Source organism: Rosa rugosa, chromosome 2, assembly GCF_958449725.1.
Source record: "Rosa rugosa chromosome 2, drRosRugo1.1, whole genome shotgun sequence".
Taxonomy (NCBI): domain Eukaryota; kingdom Viridiplantae; phylum Streptophyta; class Magnoliopsida; order Rosales; family Rosaceae; genus Rosa; species Rosa rugosa.
The window spans coordinates 21,689,992-21,712,078 of record NC_084821.1 but is presented as its reverse complement, the minus strand read 5'-3'; the positions used below and the strand labels follow the sequence as shown (position 1 = coordinate 21,712,078).

At 38.7% G+C, this 22,087-nt stretch overlaps 1 protein-coding gene across 1 annotated transcript; it reads left to right on the top strand.

The window, feature by feature from the left end:
* The first annotated feature begins 8,033 nt into the window (after positions 1–8,033).
* On the top strand, positions 8,034–17,347 carry LOC133733552 (probable CoA ligase CCL7). The gene is made up of 6 exons (XM_062161180.1): positions 8,034–9,232; positions 9,507–9,696; positions 10,861–11,006; positions 16,685–16,752; positions 16,829–16,931; positions 17,038–17,347. Exons 1-6 carry the CDS (start codon positions 8,222–8,224, stop codon positions 17,149–17,151), a joined length of 1,632 nt encoding a protein of 543 aa, XP_062017164.1. The 5' UTR covers positions 8,034–8,221; the 3' UTR covers positions 17,152–17,347.
* Positions 17,348–22,087: the final 4,740 nt, after the last annotated feature.

Below are 22,087 nucleotides of genomic sequence, written 5' to 3'. Positions count from 1 at the left end.
ATCTTTCCGCTCATGCCTTCCCGGCAACCCCGAGTTTCCCGCTCGCGAGCTTTCCGCTCATGCCTTCCCGGCAATCCTCGAGCTTTACGCTCATGTCTACTCGACACACCACACGTTAATGGAACATTGAATTTTTCTACCATTTGTCGTTTACCGACCGCGACAAATCAAATTCTTTTCGCGTTCCATTAATACGAGCGAAAACCAAACAGACACAACCGTACGCGCGGTCATCGTTCATGAGTTACAAATGCATACATTCGCGGCACTCATACAACTTACATCTCACGAGCGTAACCCCGTCAAACTCGACCTCGTTTGTCTCCTTGCGCGCGTAACACATTTATCATATGCAATCCATATGCTCACACGACCGTGTATCACGCACCTCATACATTCGTATATGCCAACGCATATCAATGCAACTCACATTTGTTGCCCAATGTAACAAGCATTCTACATATGCCTATTTTTTTTCTTTGTTGTGCAAGTTAACGAGTCCCTTCTTGCTTACGGAGTTCGGGGACTTGTAGGGGCTCCGTACCGCCCGGTTACTTATACTTGGTGACATCATGTGTATAACTCCCCAACCAAGAAGCTCCTCTTACTTGGGGACTTCGGGGACTTGTAGATACCTCTACTAGCAAGGCTAGTTTGCTATCTCACCAAGCATAATTAACACCCTCTTTGGGACACCCACAATCCATGGTGAGGCCCAACCGAGACTTGCATCTTGTAGCCCTATGTTCAAGCTACGCTACGGTATCCGGAAGTCGCAAATCCGTCGCCGGTAAGCCACCTTTCCGGCCTTGCCAAGTTGCCTCCATAATAGGCATTTCTAGACTAGAATAGTGGTTTGTTGTCCCACATCTAAGAAAATGTAAAGGAAGAGCACTCCTTCACCTATAAAAGGAATGCCTCCTCCCACTTAAACATCATCCCATTACATCTTTTGTAATCCCTTTGGGCCGCAAGGCTCGAACACACTAGTGTAACATTCAAGTGAAGCTAACTAGAGATCCCACGGATCACTAACGTTAACAAAGGTAGTCGTTTGACTTTTTTTGGTAACTCCAAAATAAATATGACCAGGTGAGTAGAGAGATGTTGGTGGAGCAAAGCTCGCTTAAGTACCATTTATCTCAAAACCTTCCTAGACATCATACTCACTTTGGATGAGCCTACTTTGAAGAGAAACTAAACCAATGGCATTTATTACAATATATGGCAATTGCCTATTACATCTCTTGGAATAATAAAGACTTAAACAGAATTGGCGATCTATTGATCCCAGCCAAATTTGAAGTCTTCAACCCTTCACTCTAGATCATCTTCTTGATCTTCTTGTTCCATACAGTGAGCTTCTCTTGCTTCACAATATGCTTTGTAGGTGGTGACAATTTCTTCACGAGCTCTACAAATGTGTGCCCAATGACTGGATACTCCACATCGAGAACATACATCTCTTTGCTCAGACTCCATTGATTGAGGCGCTTTGAAAGTGTCATTTAGATGGCTCTTAGTGTTGGTGGCGCCACCAACATGGCCAGAGGTGTTGCCTTTCTTTCTCTTTCCACGTTGACCTCTTCGGTTCCATATTCGCCTATTTTCGCGGTTACCTTCCCAAGTAGAGCGATTATATGGACCAGAACGTCCAGAAGTATCCCTAAGATTAGGGTTTCGCTCTTGGCGCCGTCTCTTAGGGGCGCGACTATAATTGGATTCCGGGATATGCTCTGTTTCCACGGATCTCGAATTATAGTTCTTCACAAGGATGTTGTCATGCTTTTCAGCGACATTCATAGCTCCAAGGAGCTCATGAAACCTTGTGATCCGTCCTACAGTAACATCGATGCGATAGTTCTTAGCAACCATCAATGTAGAGACGGGGAAGGTAGAGAGAGTCTTTTCAATCAACATCACATTTGTGATCTCTTTACCACAGAATTCCGTTAAGGATTTAATGCGGAGTGCTTCTGAGTTGTAGTAATAACTGACTTGAAATCACAGAGGCGGAGGCTATGCCATCTCACTTCTAGTTCAGGAAGCAGGGAGTCACGAACGTTGCCAAATCTTTCTTCGAGTGAGACCCACAGCCTTCTGGGATCTTCTTCATTCATATACTCATACTGGAGCGAATCATCCATATGACGAGTCATTAGGATGATGACTTTCACCTTATTTGCCTCCAAGGCTTCTCTATTTGCTTCCAAAGCTTGAGCTTGCTCAACAGTTAGCACGTCCTGGCTAGGCTCGAGAATCGTATCCAGGATTACATCGACCTTGAGATGCTGGCGGACATCACAAACCCACTTGTGATATCCAGAGCTAGTTGTTCCCAATGGAGCGAAGTCTAGTTTGTTCAAGTTACTAATCCTGAAAGAGAACAAGAAAAGGGGTTAGTTTCGGAGTGAAAAAGGCTACCACGAAAAATATAAAATTTCTAAGCGTAATCGCTTCCAAGAAATTAGGAACTTCCGAGCATAGTCGCTTCCAAGAAATTCGATTCCAAGAGGTATTGGATTAGATCGAAACAATGACGTAAGTGGTCGATCATAAATTCTACAAACTGTAAGTTTGGAGGACTCTACAAGCTCCAAGCTTGGAGTGAGCACGAACCCCCACTGTTCGGCTATTGGTCTCCCCTATGAAGAAGAAAAGGGGGTAGAAGAAGGGAGGTTGCAAGTCTCTGAGAAAAAGAAGAGAAAATGAATAAAAACTAAAAAAACGAGAACTTTTAGTAAAAAATACCTTGAAAAGTGAAGAAAATTGCCGGAAACTGGTGGCTGGCAAGGCTGTGCAGGGTTGCGCGCGGGAGGTTGGCGAGGCTGCTGCAGGACTTGTGCGAGGGGTAGGCGAGGGCTTACAGGGCTGGTGCGCAAGCTGTCGGCAGGGGGTCGGCAGGTGTCGCACAGGCTCTCAGCAGGTGTCGCTCAGGCTCTCGGCAGGTGTTGCAGGGCTATCAACAAGCGCGCACAGGGCTCTCGGCAGCGGTTCAGTCACTTCCTACGGCCAGTTCAGAGCTATTTCGGCCAGTTCTGGGGGTGGCGCTGCTGGTTCGAGGATCCTGGAATCTGGGGCTTCAATATATGTGGCGGTGGTTGCTAGGGATTGAAGGGTACAAAATTAGAGTTTCAGGGTTAGGGCTTCGTGCTGATAACGTGTTTTAGGGAAATGATATTTGAGAGAATTGAGTCGTACTTTCATTGATAATAGGGGCCTCTTTATATAGAGGATTACAAGGCATAGAATCAGAGTTGTACAAGGAAACGTAATATTACATTGATTGGATATCTCCAAGATTCTCCGATATTATCTTTAATTCTAACCCTATTACCACTAGGTCAAGTAACCTAGAGTTTGGGCCAGACACATATTCTGGATTTACTTGAACAATATTAAATATTTTTATTTTATTCATTTGTTTATTACTAACATACTTGAAATCATATTTAGCTTTTTGTTCATTTTCGTATGAAGATGAAGGGAAAAGTCATTTTTCACTTTTTTTTTTTTTTTGAAATAGAAGGTTCATTTCATAGATGACCAGCTAAAAAGCCAGAGTCTACAGACCCTTACAAGACAGAAAAATGGCGGGGTAACAACCAAACTCCTATCTAAGTACTGCAACTCATTACAGGTCAAATGGAGCCCACTTTTAAAGCGGACTCGTAAACAAAGAACAACTCCGTGTCTTCTGAGGCAAAATCATCTTCTAGCCAACCATCCCGCCAATCACGCAATTGTGGTACGAAATAGAAAAACTACTTCCCAGCAAACAAATAGGAGCCAATTCCTCATCTATAAGCCACTTTCTCCAATCCAACTCAAGATAATTACCAATTCCGGAGAACCATGATCTAAGTTATGACTGGCACTTTAGAGACCATAAAGGCCCAACATCGCCCAAGGAGGTCCATCTCTCGGGTTGGGCTAGCCCAAGTACTAGGTAATGAATGAGGGTGTCAAGGCACCCTCCAACCCGGCCCAACTCTGAAGAGAATTAAACCAACTTAACTGGGCCCAAAAGAGATGAAGCCCACATCGTCCAGGCCCAGACCCAGACCCAGAGGCCCAACCCCAGACAAAAGCACTGGCCAGAGCACCACTCCCCGACTGCCAGCCTGCCGCCGTCACTGCCGCCCAGTCTGGGGGACGTCCGACCCAGGCAGCCACCCCTGTATCCATTCCCCTTCCAATCAAAACTCGATCAGAAGCGGCACCGGTACGAAACGCCGATCGATTCACACCACAACGACTCTTCAATATTTCTCCTCGTCGGTCAACCAGAACCACCAGCCGCCTGTTCAAGCTGCTGCAGTCCGACACAAATCAACCCAGAATCCCAGAACAAACAGATCCGGATTCACCAACACGATCAAACGATCGCCCCACCGTCACAGACACTATCAACCTGAAAACAACCAGCCTTGCCGGACTACCGCTACCGCACGAAGCATTCCCTCACAAGCCGAAAAACTAGACTGACTCACCAAGCCGTGGCCGGTGCTGGACGCGATCGGTTTTAACGGCCGCCGCTTCGCACGTCTCCCTCAGCCTAGGGTTTCGCTAGAGAGATCTAAATTGCATGCCTCTTGATAGTATTTGGTAATAATAAAATATCCGGGAAAAGTCATTTTTCACTTGAGTTCTAATGATTATGCAAAATGTGAAGTTCTAATAACATTGTCACTTAGGTTACCAAAATATTATTTGAAAAGTGAATTGGAAGGTTGTTGGTATAATCATTAATTAAATCACACCCCATACCTTATTCAGATTATGACTGCCATTAACAGGCCTTCAATACTTGCCTAAAAGCCTCATTTTTTAAAAACCAAGATTCAATGTAAAGACTCTCTCCGAATGGACCACATAAATGGTATTAAATCATGCATGACCTCGAAAGCTAGCTAAATACTGAATTACTCTAAATTGTTCAACCCAAGAACACTGAGAGAACATATATAATTGCTCATGGTGTAATGGGAAAAAGAAAGAAAAGAAAAAGAAAAAAGTTGTTAGGTAATGGTAGATGATTCCTAAGTTGGTTTTAATTGTTTTAACCTATTTAGGCAACAACATTAATATATGCCCACAATTTCAACTGCTTAACTAGAAATCAGAATCTTCTATGCATATCTAATACCTTCAAGTTTTAGTAAAAGCCTCTATAAATTCTTCATCATCCAATACACACAAGTTGGTTAAGTAAAGTTCCGGTCTCTTTATACTTGTGCAAGCATCCTTGTCTTGCATAACTTGCAATGGAGAAATCTGGTTGTGGCTCAGATGGTATTTTCAGGTCTTTTAGACCCTTTCTATTTGATCAACTCATTTTCAGGTCCCTAAACCCTAAAAGGAGGACAACTTGATCTGTCTTGGTATTAAGAAAAAGGATGTTGTCCTCATTTTCGCTCCAAACTCGATCTAGTTCCCTATCTGTTTTCTTGGACTTGCTGCAATCGTTGCCATTACAACCACTTCTAATATCTTTACACTGTTTTTGAGCTATCAAAACAAGTGAAAGATTGCAATCCAAATCTTGTTACAACTATTCTTGAGTTGTGGGGCAAAGTGAAGGATTTCAATCTTCTAGCAGTGATGTTAGGCCATCTCTAATCTTGGTGGTCTAAAATAGACCATGTTCTGAAATTTTAGACCCTATAAAAGTAATATTCATCCAAATAGTAAGGTATATACTTTTCTCAACTCCAATTGTTCGGGGCTAAGCTATAATTTGCATAGCAACATTTGCATGTGGTGGACTAATCTAGAACCCTTCTCCATCCACTTGTGGTCTACACTCTACAACATGGTCCGAGTGTAAACTAACCTTTAGCTTTTAAACCCTCAAATTTATTTTTTAATTTTTTTAATTTTTTGTAATAGATCCAACCTATTATTGGAGATGATATTTGGAAACGTATGGTCCAAAGGGTGGACTTTAGACTTAGGATTGGAGATGGTCTTAGGATCAAAAGCTTCTTCTTCCCTTACTCCATGGAATTCAAGAATCACAAGTTTTCATGATTTTATTTAAATGGAGCCAAGGAGAAGATCCGGATCCATTTTGTATGGAGCCAAGCTTTTCTTCCTTTATTATAATTAATTAAGGGGAGCAAAATCTATACCCCTTAATCCTTGTTTTATAATCTACACTCTATGTTTCCTTTTTTTGTAACTTATTATTTTTTTTTTCTAACTTAAATTTTGTCTTTTTATAAGAATTTTGACCAAAGAATGAAAGGAGTGTGGATTACAAACTAGGGAGTATGGATTTCACTCCCCTTAATTAATGTTGCCTAATTTGGTTGAAATCTGGGTATGGCCTTAATGGATTTTTTTAGGTCTCTTAGAGCATCTTTATCAATGCTAGCCATTTTTTAGTCAAATTTTAGCCAAAGTAGCTACTTTACAAAGTCTCCTTGGTCTATTTCCTCTTCCAAACTACCTCTTCTCACCCAAGCAAACTTGCCCTCACTAGGTCACTATATCTGAATCCTCTAGAAGTCTATGGTCATCAAAGTCTCCTATGTCTCCCCTTGCATTCAATAGTTTCATTAATCAAGACTTGAGGGCAGCCGCACCAGCCATTTATTCAAAAACAAAAAAAAAATCCCAAAGATCCCATGAGAGATGAATGGAATAGGCCCAAAGAACCCATTAAAAGCTCATTTCACTAATTACAAACAATTACAAATAGATCAAACTCATTCCCATAATAATCCCAAAATCATGGCTGAAAAAATAGATCAAATTTTTGTAGAAGTAAACCAACACCATGCAGTTTTGGATTAACCATCAACTATATGATGGTATGGTATATGAGTCTAACATCTTAATATTAGATTAGAAAACCAACACCATGGTATATGGTTTGATAGAAGCATGTGGAGTTCTTTCAATGGAGAAAAGGCTAGAAGGGCCTCAAAATACTAGTTTAGCTGGCCGTCTTATTGTAGGCGTTGAATATTAGATAATTAGTGTGAACACACTCTAGCCTCTCCCTCCCTAGCAATTGGGGGAGATATGGGTAAAGCTATGTGTGTTTTTAAATCCAGTTTTTCCAAGTCTTTTTGTGCATTTTCATCATTATCTTTTTTTCAAGGAATTCGTCTACGACACTTTGATGTATTGATGCACCAAGTAGGTCGGCTTCATACAGTAGGGAACTGACTCCATCTTATGGTAGACTAGTGACAGTCTTATCTACTGATATAAAAAGCTGGTCCACTAGTGATGCACTAATACTTAAATGTGCCGTAAAATTTTTCATTCTTCAAGCTACTTTAAATTATTTAGGGGATTCTTCAAATGGATTCATATGATATTAATCATATTATGACAATACCATGATTAGCTGATAAACTTCTTTCCAGGGTATATTTCAACACAACCCACAGGCCCCGAAGATTAATTTAGATGAAAATCTGTCGCTTTTTTTGTTGAAGTGAGCATCTCATGTACCGAGTCTTTGATGCAAGCATCAAAATATCCTCAACATCCTCGATATTTCCTCGAAATTTCCGTTTTTTACAAGTACCGATATTAATTTTCACATTTTTCCGATTATTTATTTTTATTCTATTTTTAGTTGATTATACAATTTTGATGTAAAATTTTGACAAAAATTAAATATTTTCTCAATATTTCTATTGAAATATAATTTTTTCGAACTATCGATATTTCCAAGACTTTCGATATTTTAGTCATGGCCGGCTTTGATGTACCAGTGATGATAATCTAATAGGATAGGTTGATGTGACAAGAGAAAAAAGAAAAAGAAAAACCATGAGTTTCATAGTTAACTTACTTTATATCAAATTTAAAAAAAAAAAAAAAATTTACTTTGTATCATTTGACAATCATATGTCAAGACAATAAATCTCCAACCGGAACTTATAAGAATTCAGCACCGCGTACACATTTTAGGCCTTTGGGCATTGATCATCTTTTTAATTCGTACACATTTGACAATCCCAATATGGTTTTGTTTCAAACCATGCAACATTACATTTCTATCCGTACCAAGACAGACATTCAACCATAGTTTAGGTAACAAATTCCTCCTTCTCTGAGTAGATCAGCTTTGGTTTTGTCTGCATCACCCTTAATACTTATAGTCCCACAAACCCATTTGCCCCGAAGTCGTTATCTTTCTATTCTATCAAAAACAACTACCCAATTACCCATCACTCTTCTCTGACTTAATTTTGCAATGGAAACATCTGGGTATGGCCGTGATGGAGTTTTCAGGTCACTCAGACCACCTCTGGTACTACCCAGAGACCCAAATCTCAGCATGGTCTCTTCCCTCTTCAAAAACTCTTCTTCTTATCCACACAAACCTGCCCTCATTGATGCCGAGTCCTCTGAAACCTTGTCCTTCTCCCAGCTCAAGTCAACGGTCATCAAGGTTGCCCATGGCTTAATCCATCTGGGTATTAAGAAACACGACGTGGTTCTGATTTTCGCTCCCAATTCAATCCAGTTTCCTATTTGTTTCCTTGGAATTATTGCAGTTGGTGCCATTGCAACAACTTCAAATCCTCTCTACACTGTTTCAGAGCTTTCCAAGCAAGTCAAGGATTCCAATCCAAAACTGGTTATAACTGTGCCTGAATTGTGGGAAAAGGTGAAGGGTTTAAATTTTCCAGCAGTGATTCTAGGACCGAAAGGTTCATCTTCCCAAATTGAATCCAGCTCAAGAATTGTGGGTTTTCATGATTTGGTTCAGTTATCTGGGCCTGTCTCGGATTTCCCTAGTGTAAATGTTAAGCAGACTGATACTGCTGCGCTGTTGTACTCTTCAGGTACAACAGGCCTCAGCAAAGGTGTGATTCTGACTCATGGGAATTTCATTGCTTCCTCTCTGATGATCACACAAGATCAAGAAGTGGCTGGAGAGATGCACCATGTGTTTCTCTGTGTGTTGCCAATGTTCCATATGTTTGGATTGGCCGTCATCACTTACGCGCAGCTGCGAAAGGGAAATGCTGTGATTTCGATGTCCAGATTCAATCTGGAGAAGATTTTGATGACTGTTGAGAAGTACAAGGTCACCCATTTGTGGGTTGTGCCTCCTATTATACTTGCTCTGTCAAAGGACAGTGTGGTTAAGAAGTACAATCTTTCATCTTTGAAGCATATTGCGTCTGGTGCAGCTCCTCTGGCGAAAGAGTTGATGGAGGAGTGTGCAAAAATTATTCCTCAAGGTGTAGTTATTCAGGTACTTAATCATGCTTATCCTAATTTATAGTGTGATTGACACTTGTGGCTTTGGATTAGTTTTTTCTTGAATAAGATTTTCAATTGAAAATGTTCAGTTGATGTGAAGTATTGAAATTGGGAAGTGGAAAGAGTAGCCATAATCTAGTGTTGCAAACGCTAGGGGTGTGAAGAGGTTTTGGAAGTCGGTCTGTTTTGCACGTTTAAGGTGACCTCAGTTTAGTAGCTTGGAGTTTAAAACTTCTTCATTGGTTAGATGTTTGCTTGTTTTGCAGGGTTATGGTATGACAGAAACCTGTGGAATTATTTCAATTGAGAATTCACTAGTAGGACCTCGACACAGTGGTTCAGCTGGCACTCTTGTTTCTGGAGTTGAATCTCAGATAGTCAGTGTAGATACACTGAAGCCTCTCCCTCCGAAGCAGTTGGGGGAGATATGGGTTAGGGGGCCTAGTATGATGATGGGTAAGTGCAATTTCAATTTGGTTGTTGTTAATCTTAGAGAAGAGAAAGAACAATTATTCTGCATTTAGGAGAAGTTAGCTTACTCATGATTGTCCTGCATTTGAACTGGCAGTTCATTCCATTTGCATTGCAATCCATATTCTATTAGAGAATGCATTTTTTTTTTTTCTGGTAGCTAGTTTGCGTATGGAACAATAACAATGAAACATGAGGTACCTTGGACCGCGTTTGATGAAAATTTTTGCAGTAGAAATTTTGATTGATATTTTGTAGGTTTCATGTCTAATAGTCTGCACATATTTATGACAAAGGAATGTTTTTCCGCTTGGGACGGGTGTATTCAATACCTATGGGCAAATTGTAGAAAACTCAGTTGGTTGGGTGAGTTAGTCAAATCTGATTGAGTGATTGCCAAGTTTGGCAGAGGCTGCACTGTGTCAAACTATGAATTTGTTCAAGTATCACTGCTGACTGCAACCTATTTCAAAGGGTATGGTTGAAATTCGCAAATTGTTGGAACATTGTCATGTATCATCTAAGATTCCAAATGATAATTTTCAACTCATTTTTTTTTTTACTTATAGAAGAGGCCTTGTAGTAATGCTTTGTTCATCCCAAAGGAGAATATTTCTTTGTTCATTACCATGTGGATCACACTCCCTCCCCTCACAATGTTTACTCTTTCCCGGCTGAAGATTTTATGTGGAATGTTTTCAGAGAAATTTAAGTTGGTCTGCCACTAAATGAATAATATGCATTTTACTACAATAACATAAGCATGGAAGACTTTATATGATATGCGAATCTAATTGCCCCTCCACTTTCCTATTTTTAGCATGGATTAAGAACACTTTAAGCAGTAGCCTGGAGACATGTCAATATGATGCACACTTTAACTGAGGTAGTAGTTTAACAGACAAAAGTACTCTCTTTTTCCAATGAGAATTCTCAGTTATGGATGCCTTCGTTCAATAAAATTATTCAAATCTAATCAGGTTGGAAACCTTTGCTCTAGATTTGTCCATCAGGTCTATTTGGATTAAACTTTGTATGGAAGTTAATTGGTAGAACTTTTCATTGAGTTATATTTAAAGCTTTTATATGATAACATTTACTCTATATTCCTGCATATGATAACATCATGATAACATTACTCATTTTCAGGTTATTTTAACAACCCACAGGCCACCCAGCTAACTTTAGATAAAAATGGTTGGGTACATACGGGAGATCTTGGATACTTTGATGAAAGTGGCCAACTTTTTGTGGTTGACCGAATTAAAGAACTCATTAAGTATAAAGGTTTTCAGGTAACTTCTGTTTTTGATGTGAAGGAATCAATACATGAAATGTCTACTGGCGATTTTGGTTGTAACTAGTTCTATTGGGTAAAAGTAGTCAAACAGAATAAAGGCAAAGAGAAAGTTTGGGAATTTCTAAATGTTATCTCTATCTTCTCCAAAGATGGAGTATATATACAAAGTATGCAGAACCCTAATAGGAAAGTGACTACCTAATTACATCGTAATATACTTCCCCTTAACTACATAATATTTTAAATAATTATACAATCCTAATTACATAACAATTGCTACAATCATGGGATACGATGCAGGAGTGACTCACACCAACACTCCTCCTCAAAACAGATCACGTATGCCCAACTTGTCAAGTGAGTCATAAAAGGCTTTACTCGAGAGAGCCTTTGTAAGAATATCTACTAACTGTTCTTCAGTAGGAACGAAGGGAAACAAAATGATCTGTCCATCTAGCTTCTCTTGAAGTGTCGATCTACCTCCGCATGCTTTGTGCGATCATGCTGAATAGGATTGTGAGCAATTTCAATTGCAGTCTTATTATCACAATAAAGCGGCATAGCATTTTTCTGTCTGAACCCTAAATCTCTCAACAAATGTCTCAACCACAACCTCTCATAAAGTACTTGGGCCATTCCCCTATACTCTGCTTCTGCACTAGAATGAGCGACCGCATTCTGTTTCTTGCTCTTCCAAGTAACCAAGTTACCACCCACAAACGTGAAGTAGCCTGAAGTAGACATGCGATCTGTAATATTACCTGCCCAGTCCACATCTGTGTATCCGGAAACATCCAAGTGACTATGATTTGAAAAGAGTAATCCCTTACCTGGAGCAAACTTCAAATACCGCAAAATACAAAATACAGCACTCATATGAGCCTCACTAGGATTATGGATAAACTGACTCACCAGACTAACTGCATAAGCTAAATCTGGTCTAGTGTGGGATAAATAAATCAACCAGCCAACTAACCTCTGGTATCTGGCTTTATTCGTAGGTACTTGGTCTAAATACTCTACTAACCGATGGTTTTGCTCAATAGGAGTATCAACAGGTTGACAGTCAAGCATACTTGTTTCTACCAGCAAGTCGAGAACATACTTCCTTTGACTCAACACAATACAATCCTTCCCACGAGCAAGTTCAATTCCCAAGAAATATTTCAAAGTACCCAAATCTTTCATCTTAAATTAAGAAGATAATTGACCTTGTAACCTCTGAATCTCCTCAAAGTCATCACTTGTCACAACCATGTCATCAACATAAATAATCAAGGCAGTCACTTTACCACACCGATGCTTAAGAAACTAGGTGTGGTCTGAATTACTCTGCTGGTACCCAATTTTCTTCATGAACTTGGTGAACCTGTCAAACCAAGCTCTGGGAGACTGCTTCAAACCATAAAGAGACTTTTTCAATTTGCACACCACCTGCTTTCCAGTAGAAGTACCATATCCAGGAGGCAAATCCATATAAACCTCTTCATGTAGATCACCATGCAATAATGCATTCTTAACATCAAACTGTTGCAAATGCCAATCAAGATTAGCAGCTAACGAAACAAGTACCCGAATTGTGTTAATTTTGGCCACTGGTGCAAATGTCTCATCATAATCCACTCCATACTTTTGCGTATAGCCTTTAGCCACTAATCTTGCCTTATATCTGTCCACTGAACCATCAGGATTGTGTTTCACGGTGTACACCCACCAACAACCAACTGTCTTCTTCCCAAGTGGCAATGATACTAACTCTCACGTACAATTCTTCTCAAGAGCATCCATCTCGACTGTCATTGCCTGCATCCACTTCTCGTCCCTCATTGCATCCTGCACTTTACTAGGAAGTGATACAGAAGATAATTGATTCACAAAAGCTATATACGATTTAGACAACCTATGGGTAGACACATAATTAGCTACATGATACTTGGCCTTAGCATTCAAAATTGGTTCATATTTCTTTGGGGGCTGACCACGAGTGGAGCGTTCCGGTAAGACTAGTGTTTGAATCTGTATAGAATCGACTAAAGGAACAATACTAATAGACAAAGGTGGGTTAGGGGACAAAGGTAAACTACTATGTACCTCAGGTGAAGACTGAGCAAGGGAGACCACTGATGGAGAGAGAGAGACTGAACGGTTAGGAGCTTCTTCTTGAAGGGTAGACGATTCATCAATTGCCTTTTCTGTTTCGGAACTCGCAATGGTCTGTTCGGCAGTTTCATGGTGATGGGTAGACGATTCAGCAATTGCCTTTTCTGTTTCGGAACTCGCAATGCTCTGTTCGGTAATTGCCTTTTCTGTTTCTGCAGGAGTATCGTTGGTTTTCAGGCCACTAGACATTTCCTCTTCACTAAATGATCGATCGTTGGTCCTGTTTGATATCGTCCTTCATAAAAAACACCCTGCTCCCCCTGACTATGAGTCGTAGAAGGTGGAAAATAACATGTATCCTCACTGAATGTCACATCCATGGTGACATAAAATCATTGAGAGGGAGGATGATAATACTTGTATCCTTTCTTATGAGTCCCATACCCGACAAAGACACACTTGAGAGCCCTTGCATCTAACTTGGAACGTTGGTTCTTATAAAGATGGACATAGACTACACAACCAAAGACATGAGCAGGAAGGGTACTAAGAGATGGGATAGAGACATAACTAGACAATACCTCAAATGGAATACGATCTTGAAGAGAGGAAGATGGGAGACAATTAATAAGATGGGAGGCACACAACACTGCCTCTCCCCAAAGGTACTTAGGCATATTGGCACTAAGGAGAAGGGTGCGACCCATGTCTAACAAATGACGATTCTTTCGTTCAGTGACCCTATTCTGTTCTGGTGTTTGTGGGCAAGTGGTTTGGTGAACAATTCCATGAGATTGGAAGTAATCATGAAATGAATGATTACGAGCATCATATTGGGTACGAAAAAGATTATGAAAAGCTGTAAAAGCAGAGAAGACTGCATCTTTTGACTTAAGTAAAACAACCCAAGTCAATCTTGTGAAATCATCAATGAATAAAACAAAATAACGCGTTCCAGAAAGTGTTGAATGTTTGGAAGGTCCACATACATCCGAATGAATCAATTCAAAAGGCATTGTACTAGAATGAAAGCTGGAAGGATAGCTAGACCAATGACTCTTAGCTAAAGCACAAGTCTCACAATGCAAGCTAGACTCCTTTATTCCCAAAAACAGAGAGGGCATGGACTTCTTCATACCTCCAAAGGATGGATGGCCTAAATGGCGATGCCACAACCACAACTCATTCAACCGATCAAAACTCAATGTCAGGGCAACAGGGTTTTGCAGACTTGGCGGTGCTTGTGTATGTCCTGCATACATGCAATCCAAGTGAAACAGTCTCTCCCTCAGGTCTCCCTTGCCAATTATCACTCGAGTGCACAGATCCTGAAAGATGACATACATAAGATAAAAGGTTACAGAACATTTGTTTTGTGTATTCAACTGAGACACAGATAAGAGATGATGAGACAGAGATGGTATAAAGAGAACATTATGAAGAGTAATGGAAGGTGTAACCTGGACAGACCCAATTCCAAAGACCAGGAAAAACTCACCATTGGCATTAGAGACATGTGTTATGGATGGGGATGACAACTTAACAAAGAAAGACTTATCATAGGTCATATGATCAGACGCACCGGAATCAATTATCCATGTATTACTACCAGTAAAGCCAGAAACACGTAAAGCAACACCAATTTTACCTCTTTTTTGTCACGCCCCGAATTTTGAATAAATAATTTCAAAACCGAGACGCAATAACTTAACAAGTACAAGAAAAACACATAGAATATTTTTCATTTAAATTAAGCAACTAAACAAATTGAGCTCACAATGTCAATACCGACTCGTTCTTTAGAGTCACATATTACATTACCGAGAGTTTACAAATTAAACTGAATGACAATTCAATAAGTAAACACACCCACCACAACTCACTACACAGCGGAAGACTAAAACCAAAGTACCCTTCGACATCCACGCTACCGAATGTACACCTCAGCTTCGACGACAATTAATCAATATTCTAACCTGCACAATAAACCCTACACCATGAAATAGTGCACCGGGTTGAAACAACAAACCCGGTAAGCTTGTGAAGCTCGTATGAGTAAACCCAATTAAAATGACTCACGTCACGCATGCTTATAATTTCTCAACTCGTGAGATAAATTAAAGCAACAACATTTAACTCCACAAAACACAACCAAACATACAATCACACTAGGTAAAAATTAGTAATCCCTGCATAGAAAATTAGTTCAGAAGATCACCTAAAATCACACAATTCAAATCATAGCAACTCCTGCATATAGTTTAGTTCAGGAAATTACATTAAAACAAACAATTCAAAAGACAGTAATCCCTGCATATAACTTAGTTCAGGAGATTACATTAAAATCACACAATAGAAATGAAGAATGAACATAAATAAGGAAGTCAAACAACTCATGTGAATAACGAGGAAAACCTTTCAACTCGAAGAAAAGAAACACACACCATGATTCCTTAAAAACCAACATTCTTTTCCCAAAAGAAACAGCACATGTCACCCCATGACAAAATCATAAGAAATGTTAACCTAACAAATCAATATGAAAATCCGGTCCAACCTGGACACTTTGGCAGAAAGACTAGAGCTCTAACTGAATATATCGTAACCTGTCACCTCGGCCGAGGTTCAGCCTTACGATAATAATTGCCTGAGGTCACAACCTGCGACCCCGAATCCTTAGGTCAACCTGACCCTTAGATCAAAACATTTAAACGAGTCTCACTGGACCCAAAACGTTATTCAAAACACCAAAAGGAGAAATCACATCCTGTGACTCCCACATCTTCACACACTTTTCAAAACAATAGAAATACCATTTCCCACAACATATTGTTTCCCGAAAAGTCATAACCCGAAACAATATATGAACTCGAAATATATATTTGGATGGTGTGGCATTGTGATATGTAGATTATTGAATTGAACATTTACTTATGTCGGAAACATATATGTATTGGTAGAATTGTGTGATGCAAACAATATTTGTGAGTGAGTTCATATATTGTTTCGGGGTATGAGAAAGTGACTACCTTCTCTATCTTCTCCAAAGATGGAGTATATATAAAAAGTATGCAGAACCCTAATAGGAAAGTGACTACCTAATTACATCATAATATACTCCCCCTTAACTACATAATATTCTAAATAACTATACAATCCTAGTTACATAACAATTGCTACAATCATACGATGCAGGAGTGACTCACACCAACAAAAGTTTCTGTATGAAAAACTAATTATAATAATAATAATGAAAACGGCGTGGGTTGATTTTGATTTCTATATAGGAGCAATATCTCCTGTCAGTTGGCTGATCAAATGATTACCATGGTCTCAATATAAAATAAATTGTCACTGTTGCAATATCTCCTGTCATTTGGTTAATCATATGATTACCATGTTCTTTATTTGAAAAGACTTTGTCACGTTGTTTTCCTCACTCACATCGTAGACATCGGACAATTCCTTTGATTTGCCTGTTGCCTTTTATTTACTGTTCTTGTTTTATGCATGCTTTGTACATCCACTATACTATTCAATCATGTTTTCTTTGCTTTTGTGGTCCTCTGCTAGGTAGCACCAGCTGAACTTGAAGGCCTGCTAGTTTCTCACCCTGAAATATTGGACGCTGTTGTCATCCCGTAAGTTGTATGCACACAAGATTCATAACCTGTACTAATTACAGGACTTGAATAATTGGAATATTTGCCCATACAGATTTCCTGATGCTGAAGCTGGTGAGGTCCCTGTTGCATATGTTGTGCGCTCGCCAAACAGTTCACTGACCGAAGAAGATATCAAGAGTTTTATAGCGAGTCAGGTAAGGAGGCAACTTCAAGGAAGAATCCACAGCTAACAATCTAAATTGATTTCCTTGATGCTATAATTGTCTTCTTGTATTATGATCCATTTGCTTCTTGAAACAGGTTGCATCTTTCAAAAGACTGCGACGAGTGACATTCATAAACACTGTCCCTAAGTCGGCATCAGGAAAAATCCTTAGAAAAGAGCTCATCGAGAAAGTACGGTCCAAAATATAAGTATATATTCCTCATTCTCATGTTTGTTAATTAGATGAAGACAAAGTCTACAGAGCACCCCCAACATCGAACATACTGCACTTGCTTTAAAGTTGCAGGTGGTTCTTATACTCATTATCGAAGAAGCTCAGCTCACAATAATTGTAGCTCATAATTCAAAAAGCAATATGGGACGGTCCTGTCTTGATTGTTATAATTGGGTCTAAAGAAACCGGAACACAAACTGCCCCAAATGACTGTATCTAAGTGCATCCTTGCTGTCAGAGACATTTTTTACTCTAATCTTGCAGTCTTTGTTCCACTCTTAGACTCATCTCACTTAGCTTTTCTCGAAACTCATGTCACACCTGAACAAAAGTCTATAAAGGTGAGCTTACGCTTAGTAGGGACTAGCCTCTTTAAGTCATTATTATCTAGATGTCACAATCGAGTTATCAAAAAATTCTTACAAAAATGAATAATAGAAACGATGTAAGTCAAATGAGCTTCACTTAATTACCCGTCAGTTCATATATAAAAAACAAAGGGCTAAATACTAGTTAGTACCCTGTGGTTTAGGTCCAAAATCAATTCAGTCCCTGGACTTCTAGTTTCATCAAAAACACCCCTGCACTTTCAATTTTGATCTAATAGGTCCAATTCGTTAATATTCTTTCAAATAGTTGGATTATTTGTTGAAAAACTATTTATTTTTAATAGTAGGACTCACTCCTAAATTGACAATGCAGACCACCTTGACACCACATCATAAAATATAGGCCATATATGATCCACATTAACAAGTTAAATAACTCAATTGTCGGAAAACTAACAAATTGGACCTATTAGATCAAAATTGAAAGTGCAGGGGTGTTTTTGATGAAATTAGAAGTTCAGGGACTGAATTGATTTTGGACCTAAACCACAGGGTAGTAATTTGTATTTAGCCCAAAAACAAAAGAGTATACATGTCCTATACTGTGCATTTTACCAACCGGGGGTGACTCTAGATATTTCGAATTTATGATCAAACACCCAATAACAATTCAATCCACTTTCCCTTTTTGTTAGTCATCTTGCTTAACCTCGATTTTCAAAATCGAACAGCTCTATTAGCCCACCTGAAATTTGGCCAGACGAGTCATGCTCAACCACACAAAAGCATTCATTTCCCGTAATTCAAATCGATATTCCACATATCCTTCCAAACTTCTTTTACAATCTATATGCACATTTCCCAGCGCATATGTATCATGAATGACATCATAATCATTATAACACATACTTTTACATAAAGTGATAACATTCAAGATTTAATCAACCAATGTCAAACAATTCACTGGTTTCAACTCTTTTTATAAATTTAATAGAAAAGGTTCCCCGAGAGATCCTACCTAGAATCCAAGCTTCAAATCCAACACTGTTCAAAGTTAGTAACACTGCGACTCACATTCTGAATCCTTACCCTTCTCAACAATACAAATCGTCTCCCAAAATACCGATCGTAAACCGAGCCTCATAAAATGAGCCTTCTAGAAATAACAATTGGATATAACTCAAACCTCTATAGATAGAAAGAAGACATCAAGACGAATCCGTAGCCTTTCGCGGATCCTAAATCGGAGTTACGAATCAAAAGTTATGATCCGTCGAAGTTTTAGAGAGAGAAAGATAGAGAAAGAAAGTCTCTCACAAATTGATATGGAATATATGGGGGTTAAGTTCCTATTTATAGGGAGAGAAGACCAATGATAACTTGCCATGTGTCAACACCAAAAACTACCAACAAAGTGCTTGAAACACTTGTCAACTATAAAACAAATTTTATGTCCATTTTTGACAAGTGGCAGATGACTACTCTTTTAGGATAACAGCAACAAGGCTACTACTCCGTGGTCACCAAGTAAAGATTTCAACCAATCATGAGGCGCCACATCACTAATAAATTCAATTTCCACCCAAACTTAAAAAAAAATCATTAAAAATAGCTCGCCGGAAAATATTGTGAACTTGTGGCGACCTCTAGCTTTCATTTCCAAGCTCAAAAATAAAATTTGAACAACTTCAAAATTCGAAATCTCACATGGACATATTTTGAAACACTTAAAAATGATTTAGTTTTGAATTTTATCTCTGCCTACACTAGTATACTTCATAATAACTAAAATACTTGTGATCAAATAAGTTTTTATGTTGTCCTATGATACTAGATTATAAGTCTTGAAAAGTTCTGTTAGCACTAAGAATATAACATAGTTTATAGTCTGCTGACAATTTAATTAAGAGATCTCCTTTCCCTTATAATTCTATAATGCAGCTGTAAAGAGAAACATGTATCTCATAATCATAATGATCCTCTCATTTTTTTTTTTTGTTTAGTTTTGATTTCTATAATCTTGAAGATGTCGTTAGAAAACACAAATGTCCGGTCACTTCATAGTCATAATGCCCCTAATGTCTCATACTCTAAAGACAACAAATAATTCCAAGTATCGAAACTACATGTATTAAGTATTTTTTTATTCATTTGTTTATTATTAACATACTTGAAATTAGATTTAGTTTTATGTTCATTTTCGTATGAAGATGAAGGGAACCGTCATTTTTCACTTGAGTTCTAATGATTATATGCAGAATGTAAAGTTCTAATAACATTGTCACGTAGGTTACCAAAATATTATTTGGAAAGTGAATTTGGAAGAGGTTGTTGGTATACTTATTAATTAGATCACAACCATGCTCCATTCAGATTATGACTATCATTAATAGGCCTTCAATGCTTGACTATGTCATGCCGCGATTTTCAAGCACAATTTATTAAACAAACTAAACACACACAAATACTCCAGGCTTGATGGTTCAGACATCAACACTTGATACGCTTAAAGCAAGCGCATAATTTAACCCTGAAATATCGTTAGTAGTATAAGCAAATAGGGATCGTTCTATTCCGGGGATTGAGGGTACACCTGTCATTGTCAAACAAATAAAGAATCAAAATTAAAACAAAGTATAATATTCACAAAGATATTCACAACTATAAACATTTTACACAAAAAGGGGGGATTTTTGATTTTGGTTTTTTCGAAAATAAAACTAAGTTAACAAAACAAATAAAATGCAAAAACATAAACATAAAGATGGAATGAGAGAACAAAGATTAAAACCGAAGCTTATGATTAAAATCGATTCAAACCCTAATATTGTTCATCTAAGTCATGAGAAAGGAGTTGATCATGTGAACCATTCGAAAGCAAACGAATTCCCATTTTTTACTTTTCAATGCTAATTAATCTAAGCGAAAGCACCTAGATTAATCCTATCAAACATGCAATCAAACCCTAGAAAGCTAGTCAATCATGTCATGTTCAACGCATTACACATAGAGAAAGGCTATCAACTCAAGTGTACAACTTAGTATGGAAAAGTCCACCTAATTGCAATCCTCGTTAATTAAATTCGATCTTTGTCCAAAACCTTTACTACTTTGATTCAAGTTTACACAAAACGAAAAGTCGATTTCATGTTCTTAAACCTAGCACCATTCATATCAAAACCCTAAGTGTTTCGAACCACATAAGATTAAAATACAAAAGTTATCTATAACGCAAATTTAATTAAACAAACCCACATAAGCAACTCTCGAATTACAATAATAGAATCTGAAAATTCTCATTTAATCATAAAAATTCCAGAAATAATAACTTTGTTCAATCATGAATGTCAACTAAAGCAAACCAACGAAATTCAAACAAAGGTTACAAAGTAGAGGTCGAATTACACCGTGGATGGAAGATGAGGATGGATGATTTTCGTTGTGATCCTTGAAGCTTGAAAGCAAGTCTTCAATGGTGGATGGTGGAGGAATAGTCACGGCTCCTTCTTCTCCCTTCGGCCTTGCTTGAACTCCGTGGCTTGCTTTAGAGGATGGAGAGAAAATGAGAGAAGCTCACGGCAACAATATAATTTTTCTGAATTTTTCTAAGGGATGTGGAACCCTTTTCAACGTCAAAGAGGTGGGTATATATAGGAGCACGGCTAGGGTTCACAAAGCAATCAGAAATTTCCACATAGCTTCCACCAATGAGAATTCGCCAAGTAAGCTTTGTGATGTAGTCCACCCAATCATAGAATGCCAAGTAATCCGTGTGATGTGTTCCAACCAATCAAAATTCTCTAAAATACCTCCCTAATATTTAATTGCCGAATTTCCTTGGAATTATTCTGATTTTCTTCATGAATTTCGGCTAATATTCCTTTAGGGAATTTAGGGATGCACCTAGACACGTTTTCAGCTTTTCTTAGGGTTTAGGGAATTTAGATCCAATGCATACCCTAGAGGTTTGTTGGAGGATGTGCTTGTGCAGGTTAACCATCTTATCTTCCCAGCTGATTTTTATGTGTTGGAAATGGAGGACTCCCCTGTGAGTTCCACTCCTTTACTTTTGGGACGTCCTTTCTTAAGGACAGCTAGGACGAAGATAGATGTGTATGCAGGCTCTCTCACCATGGAGTTTGATGGTGACGTTATTGGCTTCAACATTTTTGAAGCCATGAGGTATCCTCTTGATATAAATGATTGTTATTCTATTGACATTTTGGATGATCTTGCCCAGAAAATGTTTGATGCCATGAATGAGGATACCCTAGCCACAACACTCGAACAAGGAGTAGGGTACACAAAAGGTGGTGCCATTATCTCAGAGGAGGAATTGAAGGAGACTTGTGAAGGAAAGATCATTGAAAACGTCTCATTCCTTGAAGCTTCACCCTATGTAGGTAAGTCTACTTCACCCTTGTCCATTCAGTTATCTGCTAATAAGACTTTACCTTCAGTGGTTCAGGCACCAGAACTTGAACTTAAACCTCTACCAAACCACTTGAAGTATGTCTACTTAGGAGACAAGGAGACTTTACCAGTGATTGTATCCTCCTCTCTTACTTCGTCTCAAGAGGA

Excerpts from the sequence above, each read along its gene's own strand:
- LOC133733552 (XM_062161180.1), top strand. The coding sequence starts at position 8,222 with ATGGAAACATCTGGGTATGGCCGTGATGGAGTTTTCAGGTCACTCAGA. Across the intron at positions 9,233-9,506 it reads CTCAAGGTGTAGTTATTCAG|GGTTATGGTATGACAGAAAC; the intron begins GTACTTAATCAT and ends CTTGTTTTGCAG. Across the intron at positions 11,007-16,684 it reads TTAAGTATAAAGGTTTTCAG|GTAGCACCAGCTGAACTTGA; the intron begins GTAACTTCTGTT and ends GTCCTCTGCTAG.